At 37.3% G+C, this 13,615-nt stretch overlaps 3 protein-coding genes across 3 annotated transcripts; 1 reads left to right on the plus strand and 2 right to left on the minus strand.

Moving 5' to 3' along the window:
• Positions 1-1,976: 1,976 nt before the first annotated feature.
• On the minus strand, positions 1,977-3,488 carry EAF01_010932 (uncharacterized protein; the record flags this gene model as incomplete). The annotated part of the gene is made up of 1 exon (XM_038919189.1): positions 1,977-3,488. The coding sequence occupies one exon, from the start codon at positions 3,486-3,488 to the stop codon at positions 1,977-1,979; it is 1,512 nt and encodes a 503-aa protein (XP_038765472.1).
• Positions 3,489-4,418: 930 nt separating this feature from the next.
• EAF01_010933 (uncharacterized protein) lies at positions 4,419-5,412 on the plus strand (the record flags this gene model as incomplete). Its single annotated transcript, XM_038919190.1, has 2 exons — positions 4,419-4,618; positions 4,767-5,412. The coding sequence occupies 2 exons, from the start codon at positions 4,419-4,421 to the stop codon at positions 5,410-5,412; spliced, it is 846 nt and encodes a 281-aa protein (XP_038765473.1).
• A 5,467-nt stretch (positions 5,413-10,879) lies between these two features.
• On the minus strand, positions 10,880-13,264 carry EAF01_010934 (uncharacterized protein; the record flags this gene model as incomplete). Its single annotated transcript, XM_038919191.1, has 7 exons — positions 10,880-11,396; positions 11,452-11,487; positions 11,540-11,705; positions 11,756-12,450; positions 12,680-12,705; positions 12,768-12,949; positions 13,036-13,264. The coding sequence occupies 7 exons, from the start codon at positions 13,262-13,264 to the stop codon at positions 10,880-10,882; spliced, it is 1,851 nt and encodes a 616-aa protein (XP_038765474.1).
• Positions 13,265-13,615: the final 351 nt, after the last annotated feature.

The following is a 13,615-nucleotide window of genomic DNA, read 5'->3' on the forward strand; positions in this document are numbered from 1 at the left end:
TTATATTAATATATAATATTATTATAAAATATCGATTTTGATACTATTTTATATAATAGATAATATATTATCAACTATAATTGAAGAAGTAATGATTCTTCAATTTAAAGTATATATTACTAAAATAATAGTATTCTAATATTATTATATTTATTATTTCGATCTTATTCAATTATCTAGCTCTATAATATAATTTTGTCCCCTATATTAATAGAATGATTCAATAAATTTTAATATATTATATTCTATATTAATAAAGTAATCTAATAGAAGGAAAAGAAATGAAAGATATTAGATTTTAAGAAGAAATTATATATTATTGATATACTATAGAAGAAGGTAGATATAAGGCTCATAAATGATGGATTAGGGATTATAACAGGATTCCTAAAGGATTTGAAGTATTAAAGGATAAAAACAACTTTTTAAAAGGAATATAATATTATAACTAACTATAGCTTTTATAATATTTTGAAAAAAGTTGAATAGAAAGAGAGGGATTATTATAATAGAATAGAAAGTATAAGGTTTTTATAAATATATTAGAGGATTTAATAAAAGGAAGGTTTTTAAATATGAATATAATAGGTTTACAATATAAACAACTCAAAGGATTTGAAAGGATTGTTTGAGAGATTGCTTGTAGGTTTTAATAAGAAAGTTCGGAAAAGGATAGATTTTTTATTTTCTTTTTTCATTTACTTTATTCAATTAAAACCATATATAGGTGTATCACATGGTCTTAGTATAGCTATATAGACCGAATCGATTATGAATTTACTACTACTACTACATATCGTTCCAACCCTCAACCCCACCCCTTATCACACTCTCAACTTTCCACCAAGTAAATAGTCAGCCCAGCCCAGCCCAGCCCATAAAATACAATACAACAACCGCCCCCCACCCCCCCCCCCTCTTCCCAAGTTCACACCTCCTTCTCCTTCTCCTTGCCCTTGCCCATATTCATTTCCATACCCCACAACAAACCCCTCACCACACTCACACACTCGAAACCAAACCAAGCCAAATCAAATCAAAGTGCAAACACTCATCTCCTCCATCTACACTCTTTCCCATTCCCGTTTTCATTTCCCTCATCTCAATCCTCTATCAATCCCTCATCCACCAACCTACCCCGTGACCTTCCCCCCTACAAACATCCATTTCGAATCCCAAAGTTCTAAATAAACAACCACCTACCCACTAGATATACAAGCCATCAAATTTGGAAAACCAATAACCAATACCAATACTCTCTTGATCGTCAAATTTCAGTCCCCCAATCTGCACGTCATAGTGAAAAGAAATCGAAAGATTCCCATTTACATTTGCGTCTCTAGTGAGCAATGTATGTATAGTAACTAAACATATCACAATCAGGATTCATCCACTCGTTCAACCATTCATTCACTATATCATAAATTAAGACCGATTAATCGATCAATCTAATGGAAATAGAGTACATACTACCTACTCCACCAGATAAGTACTTCTCATGACATAGCCTTCAAGCAGACTTGGTCATTCCGCCCAGTGATCGTCTCACTCCATTTTTCACCAACAACTGATCCATTCCCCAATATCCATTAAGCTTCTCTTTCCCCTCCCACCCCTTCCCTTCCCTTCCCTTCCCCTCCCCCAATAACATTCCCCATCCCATATCCACCCCGCCCATCATCCTCGTCCATCAACTCCCCCACCTTCCTAAAATTACAAAAATCCAAAAAAACTCCTATTATCAAAAATTTCCACACTCAATTATTAGTACGCCTTCCATTCATCCAGATATCTTTCGCATCGAATCAAAACCAAAAATGAAAATCGCAAAAAACATAAATCCTACCAGCCATCCCAATCCCATCCATACAATGCAGTGTCATTTACTCATCAATCATTGCTCATCCATACTCCAAATGCGCTGTTCCATTTATCCATTCACCCGTCCAACCGTCCCTTCACGTACATCTACGAACTCAAAGTTTCGTACCTCCCTCCCTAATATGATCGCTTAAACGTCTTCCAATACTAGTACCGCCAGAACTTGGTCCTGCACCACCATTATTATCATCAGGACTACTGGACCCACCCCCACTACTACTACCAGCACCATTACCGAAGCTGCGTCGTTGACCTTCTCCTCTGCGAACATTCAAAAGCCAACGAACATACATATTGAGTGTGCTTATTGTATTGCGAAGTTCGACAATTTGATCTTTCAATGGAATAGTTTCATTCAAAAGCATAACACTTTGACGAGCTTCCATTTCGGCGATACTGGCAGTAAGAGCATTGATTCTGCTTTGCTGAGACTCAACGACTGAAAGAAGATAAGTATTAGGTGTTTCGTAAGAATCGTCCGTCATTGATAATCCTGCAAGAGAAGGGGCCGTCGCGTCGGCTCGATCGAAATTTCCATTGTCACTAATACAATTCTCGAGATGCTTGATCTTACGCTCAAATCGATCAATCTTCTCACTCTTGGCTTTGTTATCGGCTTGCATTCTTGCTGCCCATGGACCCAGTATCCTAAGCTCGCACTTGGTTTTATGACCATCAATGTCCTTTCTCTTACACTCATGATCACAACCAAACTCTGACCATTGACATTTGACAGTGCCTTCTGGACATTGATCAACATGTTCCGACTCTTTGATGCGTAAGATCTCTCCTCCACATTGACCACAGTTGACATGACGAAAAGTGCATTTAGACTCGCAATGTTCTTCCATATCCCTCGCCTGCAAAGTCTCGTCACAGTAAGGACAGGAAGAATCATAATGAAGACAACCCTTTGGTTGACGAAGTCTCTTGATAAGTTGTTTGCAATCAGGATCCAAACATGCGATTTCAACTTCCTTGCAGTGAATAGCGAGATGGTTGCGAAGTTTCGATCTTTGGAGGTGAGTGTCGCAACTTGGACAAACAATCATCAAATCATTGACCTGTTGAACAATAATTCGATTCGATTGACGCAGTGGATCACTGCGTGCAATTGGATAACGGTCCATGGGACATTTTTCCGTAACAGCCAAAGCTTGAGTAATACAATCTCTACAGAATGTATGATCGCAATAAATGGTGACTGGATCAACCAACGGAACGCGACAAATTGGACATATGAGGTTTTGATCGGGAGTATTTACGTAGTCAACTGCACGATAATCGATCGTATCTTCATCGCGTCGATCCCGTTCTTCTTCTCCAATGACTTCCATAATTCCTCGATCTAGTAAAGTTGGACGACGAGATCGTGAATAGTAGGAGTTTTCGGGCGAAGAATGAATGCTGGAAGCCGGGGTATTATTTGGAACGTGAAGAACGGGTTGTGTAACTTCGGATTGAGTTGGATAGTAAGCAAAGCCAATGTGAGTTGTAGCAGGATCGTAACCTTCAAAGATGAAGATATTGTTGGGCGGAGTGTTTGGACGAGAAATGTGTGAGACAGGTGTAGCAGCTCCATTTGTTGGAGTATTCGGTGGAGGCATGTTGACTCAGCTATGGAGACGACCAAATGAATTAAATGATCAATCGAGAATTGATCAAAATGCAACGCAAATCTCTATTAAACTTGAAAGTATTGTGGAAGAATTTGAAGCCAGGAAGGTTCTTTTTGGAATTGAAAGCATTGAAAAATGCTCTCTTTGGATCTGTTTGAAGAAAATGACAAACAATGTTGGACCACGTGAGGTATTGGAAAAGGGAATTGTCGCAGATATGTATATTATGAGTGTTGTAAGATCTTACACAGTAAGGTTACTTTGGGAGATAAGGCTGGGGATCCAAGAAAGGAAAGAGAAGAAAAGAAGTCTTGCAAAGGCCAAGATGTTTTTATGATGAATCCTAATACCACTTCTTTTTGATCCTTTCACCGTTCGTTGTTGTTTGTTATCGTGGTGGTTATGGTTAGGTATGCCTATGTATGGTATGGTGGTGGATATGCTGGTGGTGATGGTGGATGGATAGATGGATGGATGGATGTCTTTGGCTTGAGAAGATACAAATTTGCGTCTCTGGTCTCTATCTTATCCCTACATTACTCTCACGTGCTCGTCATGCTAACCTTCGGATCGGATATACTATCATGGCTGCTTGAGAAGGAAACCTTGGGCTACCAACTTATCATTATTCCTGATCATGTTTGACGAGACCATAAGACTGGCCAAGTAATCCAATTCCATGAAAAAGGTTGGTGGACAATTTACCCAGAGCATTCGAGTATTGCAAACCAGACAAACGTCAATTATACCAAGAAATATAATAACAATCGAATAATTCAACATAACTCTTCTTTTAAATACAATATTTGATACTTTCACCAAGGTTACCATTGCCTGCCTCCTCTTGATCCCATCCTCAATCCTACCATCTGCGGCTTTCCGGAGCTCGTATATCTTGATACTATCTAGGTCGCGATCATGTCTACCAATCCCAATCAATACTTTCTACTGGCGGATCATATAAAATTATCATTACTGGAGAGACAACGTGCTATTTCCCTGAACTTGGAACCGACATCTCAAGATGGTCATATTTCACGGTCGCTGGAATCGTTACGGGAAGGCTTGGAGAATATAACGAATGAAAGGATACGATTAGAGGAAGCAGGAGAGACATCGTATGTTAGATCTATCTCTTGAATCGCCTATCAAATAATTCCGGCAATTTCCTTTCATACAATTGATCTTGGAGCTACATTTGCGCATCACATATCTCTTGCGCAGTGCATTATATATTATGATATCGCATAGCTAACAGTCTACTAGTCAATCCCTTACCCTCCAAGAAACCGAACACACCCTCCGGACACAATACAATGACCTAGCCTCTCAATTTCTCGGTCATCCTACCGCCAGTACTTCATCCACCCTCTCACATCCCAACGACCCCTCCCTCTCCAACGATTTTGCCCGAGCAACCGAACGTCCCCGCGTAGGATCCTCCTCCTCCTTCCTCAAAAAGTCTCTCCGCAATTCCGCCGTTGCTCCATCCCCCAAATCCGTTCGTTTCAGCGACTCTCCCTCCATCCAAGAAGCATCTGATCCTGCCCGCGTCGCACTCTTTCCTTACCGCGATGACCCTTCCGGTCCCCCAGATCAAAGCCATCTCGACAACCAGCAAATACACGCTTATCATTCTCAAGTGCTTGCTGAACAAGACGAGGCGCTCGATAGACTTGGAGAGAGTATTGGTCGACAGAGAGAATTGAGTATACAAATCGGTGATGAATTAGATGAACATGTACAAATGTTAGATGAAGTGGATAGACATGTGGATCGTCATCAGAGTAGACTGGATAAAGCGCGAAAGAATTTGGGGACCGTGGCAAGGAAAGCAAAGGATAACATGCAGATGACTATTATTTTGATTTTGATCATTATATTAGTCTTGTTAATTATTATTCTAAAGTAGATTCCGAGTATGAATGACGGTAGGTCGGAGGAAGGGCGGTCTCGACACTGAAAAAAAACTTCAAACTTGACGAAAAGACTATGGGAGGACCTGACAAAATAACTATGGGAGGTAACATGAGAATGACAAAGGCGCAGGATCGGAGTAAGGAGTACAAAGGAGAGCATGGGTGAGCGGAATAGAAGATGATGAGGACAAGTTTTCTGTAGAAATCTTTACTTGTCCTTCATAAACTCTCATCAACAACTAGCTTAGCTTGAATTGGGTTGGATGGCTACCCACCTTCCTACCTACCTACTAGAGACATCCATCCACATCTAAGAAAATCTTGACATGATATTTCGGAGCTGGGGCGTTGATTGATAAGTAGGCAGCCTAGCAAGATTTTGTTCAATATATATACTATATATATTATGTTCCTCTACATCCATCTTAGAAGTCAGATTTTCCCAGTTACTAGAGCGTTCGGCGTTTGTATTGATTTCTATATCTGTATACTAGGTCCCTAGTTCCATATGAAAATCCATATGAAAATCCAGTATAATGAATGATGGATTGATGAATAAATGAATGAATAGTATACAATAATATACGATATAAAATTTCTGTGATAATTACCTAGGTATCTCGACACTTCACTCGTCTCGTCTCGATCTCATACAAGGAACCTTACGAGTATAGTAAAATTCGCTTATATACTTTTACTCACTTTTTTTCTTAATCTTATCTTTTTATCTTTTCTTTCAAAAAGAGTATTATGGTTTATTTGATTATTCGTTTGTCTAGATACTCTGATTATATCATTGTAATATCGACTCTTGAGTTCTATTTTTTGAGGAATGGAGGATTGTTTGGATTTATGATTTTGAATTTGATTTAAATAACGTAACTTGACTAGAAGTGGGTCATGTCATGATATGGGTCAAAATCACTCCCTCATTTCTTTATTTTACGCGTTTATTCAACACATAATGGATCGAAAGTCATTAAATCATAGTGAATCGGAAGATAATATTCAAAAGGCTATAGAAAGTCTAAAAAATAAACAATTTACTTCAATTCGAAATGCTGCTATTCATTTTAAAATTCCAAAGTTAACCTTAATAAATCGAATAACTGGACAACAATCATGCTTTCAATCTCACAAATCCTTTCAAAAACTTTCCAATATAAAAGAGAAGACTCTAATACGATGAATCTTATAATTGATAGTTACTGGATATCCTGCAATTTCTAGGTTGTTGAAAGAAATGGCCCAAGAAATTCTAAATCAATATGTCATTTTTGTGTCACTATCTACCTCTCCATCCTTTCAATTAAATCATATAGATCAACAATGGATTTATAGGTTTTTAGATCGATATCCCAAACTTAAAGGAATTTATTCTTATAAATTGGAATTTGTAAGTTATAAAGAAGCTATATTTGAAACAATTTTAATATGGTTTTCAATATTTTAAGTATAAATTGAAGAATAATATTATAAACTTAAGAATATATATAATATAGATGAGATAGGATATACAGTTGGAGAAATAGAATTAATATGTATAATTGTGGATTCTACTCTCAAATCGAATTAAAAGGTTACAATGGGAAAACAAGAGTGAATAACTGTATTGAAATGTGTGAATGTAGATAGAGGCTTTTTACCCTCTATAATCATTTTCAAGGCTTAGAATACCAATACTGCATGAATTCCAACTAACATTCCTTCAAATTAGTATTTCTTAATAAATAATAGTGAATAGACTTCTAATAGTTATAACTTTGAATGAATATATAAGGTTTTTGAGTTAGAATCTTGAAAAATATTAGGAGATCAGCTTCGATTATTGATTATAAATGATTATTCTAGTTATATTATAGAAAGTTTGATTGCTTTCTGTATTGAGAAGGAAATTGATCTTTTTATTCTACCACCTTATTACTTATATCTACTTTAGCCATTGAATATTGAAGTATATAGATCAATAAAGTGATATCATATTCAAAAAATTGATCAATACTCTTGAGCAAGAATATAATGAATACAATGATCTGATTGGGTATAGCTTTTTCAAAAGATAAAAGAAAAAGATCTTACTTATTAAAATATCAAAAGCGGATAGAAAGGAGCAGGTTTGAATTCATTTAATCCTTATCAAGTTTTAAATAATCTTTCAACCTTGTTTTTATTACTACCTTCTACTCCAAATACACTAGCAAATCTAGAAGATTTAGATCTCTCTTTATTTAATAACTCTCCCCCAAATAATATTAAATTACAACAAGCAAATAAGGTATTCAATTCAGCTTTATCCACTAATAATCTGCTTACTTCTGTTACGGGAGCTGCCTCTAGGGTCACGTGGAAGTGTCTAGAGATCTCTCGAGGTGGTTTAGACTAGACTTCAAGTAGGAATTCAATAAGGTTGTAACTGGTTGCAATTCTCGTAACTATAGTAATGAAACTAATGATTGTTCTTGAGCACGAAGCTCTACATGTAAGGAAACCCTTTCCCTTATATAGACCTTTGCACTCTGCGATCCCATCGATCCCACTCACTGAGAGTAGTGGGCGTAGTGGGATCCCACTGATCCCATTGATAATAATCGGTGGGACTGATGGGATGGTCCATCACGTGATACTAGTCCCGTGAGTCTTGTCGTCCTGTCTTATTTCCTGTCCTAGGGCTAATCCCTTGGGAGCTTACTAATCCTAGCAAGACCTCTCTTGCTTACTGTGTCCTGTATTGCTTATTCTTCTTAGGACCCTACTGTCCTAGGAACCATGTCCTATGATTCAGTGTATTCTATAACTAATACTATATACATGCCTGAGGCTTTCCTTGGGTGCCTAGTGTCCCCCGGTATACTGCAGCTGAATCACTGAGGCCTATAATACCATTATAGCCTATAAGTCAGTGATTCTACAGCCTGTTACTAATCCGTTGTAACAACTTCTCCAATACAAAGATATACAAAACGAATAACTTATCAGATTAAAAGCTTAAATACTGAAAATACTATTCTTCAAAAAAAACTTCAAAAATATAAAGAGTTACTTAAAATATAAAAGAAATAAAAAAAATAAAAAGAGAATAAAATTAAAAGGTGAATTTATATTTAATATTAAAAAGTATTGAAAATTATTAAGAAGGTTGAACAAACACTCTTATCAAAATAACAATATGGTAGACCATCTAAACATCAAATTGATTAAATAAAAGAAGAGATAGAAGAGAAAAAGAATAATAATAGTTCAATTAAATCAATAATAGTTGTAGATCACCCTATAGCATATAGGACAAGATCAAATAGGAAAATATGATTTTTGTGACCCATATCATGATATGACCCACTTCTAGTCAAGTTACGTTATAGTATTATCTTTGATTTAATGCGAATCTAATTTATTCGAATCTTAAATTTGATCTAAATTTTTGTTCTATGTTATTTCTATGTTAAGTTTATATTTGATTTTATATATACTTCTATTTTCTTATTGTATTTTAAGTCTATGTTTGATTTTATATCTAATTCTATATCTAATTCTATTTTCTAATTCTATTTTCTAATTCTATTTTCTAATTCTATATTAAGTCTATATTTAATTCTACATTTAATTTTTCGTTTACTCTTCAATTTAATTCTATATCTACTTTTCTATTTACTTATTTTTTTATTTATTTCTCTTTTATTTATTTCTTCTATTTACTCTCCTTTATTTATCTTCTTTTATTTACCTCCCTCAGCCTAATCCTATTTACCCTTCTCCATATGCTCCTCTTCTATTCACTTTTTTCTACCTATTTAATCTATATACTTTCCTCTATACACTTAATCATTTATTTTTCCATTTACATCAATCATCTACTTCTCCTTCATTCCTTCTCATCCAACTTCTCTCATCCACTCCTCCTCTATTATTTCTCCTCTATTCACTTCTTTATCTACTCTTCCCCATCCTAATAATTCCAATACTAATACTCTCCTATGCTTCTCCCAATCTAATACTCCTACCCTCCTCCAATCCCATAATCCCAAACCAATTCCAATGATTCAGAACCAATCATGCCAAAACCAGCACTATAACCAAGTTCAAACCCAATACAAATCCAACCCCAATATCAACACTAGAACCAACTCAAAAATTGACCCGAAACCTAACACCAATACTAACACCACTATAAATACTCGAATTCTTTAAACCATTATATAAAAATAAACCCTCCTTTTCTACCACTTACCCTCCCAAAATCCATAATCCATTTCCCATTATCCATCTCCAACCCATCCATCCATCCATCCATGACATTCTTAACAATCATTCATCTCCTCCCTCCCACCTACTTTCTTCCTATTCTCGTCCCCTAGACCTCTTTTAAACTTCCCCAAACCCTCCAGCCCCTCTAAACCTCCTAAATCTCTTCTAAACTCTTTCTAAGTCAATCATACCATAACTCTCCCTAATAAACAATTACATACTCTTTTTATTCACCAAAATTCACTTACTCACTCACTCACTCACTTACTTACCCCCTTTCCCCTCCCCTTCCCCTTCCCCATTCCATACATATACACATACATATATATATTCATCTTAATTCCCAGTATACCTAACTTCCATCCTACACCCATCACATTTATTAACAACATCACACACATCCTGTGATATTCCCAACCGGTCACTATTACATCTATCACAACACATCACCTCACCTCATTTACACATTCACACATCCAAGTCATCATATCATATCAAAGCATATGCATAGATAAGTATGTAAGATTCTCCATTCTCAACTTTCCCAAAAACAATTACATACATACATACATACATACATACATACATATGTAACATATCAAACTGCATATCATCACCAAGATACAACCCCTCAACTCAATATTCACAAATCTAGACACCAATCACTATTCCCCTTTCTCCTTTCTCTCCATCCACTTCCATGCGCGTACAGAATCAGTATACCACATCTAGTTTGCAATGTATACCTGCAAATATATCATAAACCCTACCATCCATAGGTATATCTCCATTCCCTAAAACGCCGAGTTGTGGATGACAAATGAGAAAATTGTAAATGTAAACGCCAGTTTTATGCAGATCTGTTCTCTTAACGCTGATAAAGGAAAGAAAATTTGGTAGGGCTCTAAAGATGCTGCCCGGCAACAGTGGTATCAAATGGTGGAAGGTGGAAAGGCCGTTAGGGTACGGGTGTGTAGGATATAAAAACCGAAACATGAAAGCGATTTGCGGATTTTAATTCGTTGTTATTTTGATATAGACCTGAGCCTGATTGATATAATCGATTGTTAATTTTGGTCATTTTTAGATAACAGGATATCGTTACTGTGAAACCGATTCCTTGCTAGAACCTCTTCAACTGAATCCTGCGGGATATAATATATGAAACTCAGAATGCGACGCGGACACAAAGTAGTGTGTCAAGTACGTCAAGAGCTTTTAATTTAAGGCCATAGTCTTTTTGGCTTGTTCGTAGACGACGTATGTGATACTGACAGCAGGTACGACCTTGAATAGATTCGGCGCAAGACCCTTATACAAACCACGAAACCCTTCATTTTTAAGAGTCCTCTGTGCAACATCCATAATGCCAGTATAAGTTGGAGGGTGTAGGACTGTGCCTTGAGCTTGTAATCGAGTACGGAGGAGATTGATTGGATAGACAATACTTGCACCGAATGCTCCCGAGAATGCGCCAATGGCGCCTGTGGCAAATGGTCCTGGCATGGCATCTGCTTCACTATATCCAAAGCTCTTCATATTTCGACGTGCCACGTACCCCTTCAAGGTTTCAAATGTAGCAAGATCAATAGCGGAATAGGGGAACATGCCAACCAACCCCATTGTCAAACCTCTGTATGCAAATGGAATTCCACCTTGTTTATACATTTGTTTCGCAGTAGCGGCAATAAGGGCATTTCCACGAAGACCGCCAGCAACAGTTTCACATTGCATTCTAGACACGAATGAGTACAAGAATCAGGTTGTAAGGGGCTGGAAGGGTATCTTACCGGAACTTTAAGGTATCGATCGGATAGACAACCAATCTGCGATCCAGGATTAGTAGTTATTTCATGTGACTTGAACACAGATACTTACTGAGACATTATTCCAGCGAAACCACCAGCAACAAACTTTGAATAAGGGTTAATCTTCTTAGAATTACCATGTCCCTCCAATCGAGCCAGGTGTTTTTTCGCCGCTTCAAAGGAACCAAATTTGATAGCACTTTCAGGCATAACTTTAATGACATTCAAGCCATTGCCTGTTTATTTGTCAGTTTGTAGTAAGAGTAGAATCTAGGATAAAACTTACCAGCGAATAAGCTACGCATACCGCCTACTTTCCAGAGCTCCTTGATAGCAAGGATTATGGGTTGTCCAGCCATTTTAACAGCTGCAGCCGGATTTCCCTGCTTTGCAGCTTCGAGAGGTGCACTTTTTGCAGAGACATTGGCGATGAGGTAAACTTTCAATCGATCTATGGGAGCTGTTGCTGTACGAGAGAAAATTCCGGCGATTGCACCCGCCGCGAAGTAGCCTGGATCAGGTAATATCTCCGTCAGTCTTGATCTCTCTGATGACTCTAACTTTTTAGGAACTTCGTGGGTTAGCTCTGGCCGACGCCTCCTCATAACATTGGCCATAGTTTCAGTACGTGTATGAAGTGGGTCGACAATGTGGTCATATACATCATCAACAGAGTCAATAGAACTGATTGCTTGTACATCTGTAATGGCCATGTTTGCGGTTTGGTTGTGAGAAGAAGTGGGTGATGATGCTTCTCCAATTTGAATTGTAGGAGTTCGGCCACGATGCGATTCTGCGATACTAATAACTGCCCCAAAAAGAAGCTTAAGAAAATTTGTTTTGGTACCTAAGCCTTCGAGTGTGTCTTCTCGAATTGAAGTATCGCCCTCGGCGTTCACAGCTACTGCAGACTGATAATATGACAGTACGGCCTTTAAAGGCTGGGTAGAAGCTGTAGTAGGTAAAAATAGTAAGAAGTTTCTATATAAAAAAACATTAATTAGGACAGATTAACTTTCAGATAAGTCAATGATTTTTGAAGTTTAGAAAACATATGTTCATAGTATGGCTACCAGCACTAGGTAGTTTCAACGGTTCGCCGGGGCTTTTAGTGGCTACATAGCAACCATACAGAATGAAAATTTGGTAAGAAATCAACATTATCTGATATGGTTCATTCACTCGACGTAAAAGAAGTGATAGTACTAACCTCCATTCATCGAATGTTATAAATCCCTTGAGGTAAAATTAGAGAATGGTCAATGGTAGATATTCAAGACGGTGATTTTGGTACGAACATCATGATTCATATCAACCTCTTCGAAAAATAGGTCTAATTTAGATTTCGAAATAGTAAGTCCAGCTTTCTTGAATGCAACTTGCAATTCATCTTTATCCAATCTATTGTCATTATCCCTATCAATGCCTTGGAAGAGGGCGAATAACTCTTTTTCGGTCTTCTCGACGAAAGTTCGAAATTCTGGAGGATTAAAGAATTAGTAAGGATATATGAAGCTGCAAGCCGACGGAGTGATATTGGGTGTAGATTTTCTATATGGTCCATACCATCATATTGAATAACTTCATCCCCATTTTTATCCATAGCCTTAACTGCATCTCTTAGCATATCACCGGCATTCTTCAATGGGTGATCAATCTTCCGCAGCCCCTTTTGAAGCTCTTGCAAATTAATCTCCCCTTTCTGATCTGTATCTAATTTTCTCCATAACTGCTCAACCCTCTCGTCGCGAGCATTCTGGGTTTCTGCTACTGCGGCTACTTTTGATAGCTTCATGATATCTTTGTTAAGTTGCGGCCGTGGGGTTATGATTTCGCAATCATATCGTATAGTAATTGATCAATGAACTGATCAAAATTTGAGGATAAATAGTTATCATCGATGCGAACGAGCGAGCATATTCTTCTTCGACTTTCATACCATATCAAAGTTATAATGCGAAGTGAGGCAGCAGAGGAGTGAAGTTTCAATAATAATTCAGAGCGCAAACTTCCAAGATTCCGTCAAAAGATTAAGCTTGACCAATGAGAAATGCTTGATTGGTTGTATCATACTACCGTAGTGGGGGCAGGGTTCCCGATGTAGATCCTTAATCATTGATAATCAGCCTTGTCAGCCTTGGAGCTA

The sequence above is a fragment of the Botrytis porri genome (genome assembly GCF_014898465.1).
Source record: "Botrytis porri strain MUCL 3234 chromosome Unknown BPOR_018, whole genome shotgun sequence".
Lineage (NCBI taxonomy): Eukaryota > Fungi > Ascomycota > Leotiomycetes > Helotiales > Sclerotiniaceae > Botrytis > Botrytis porri.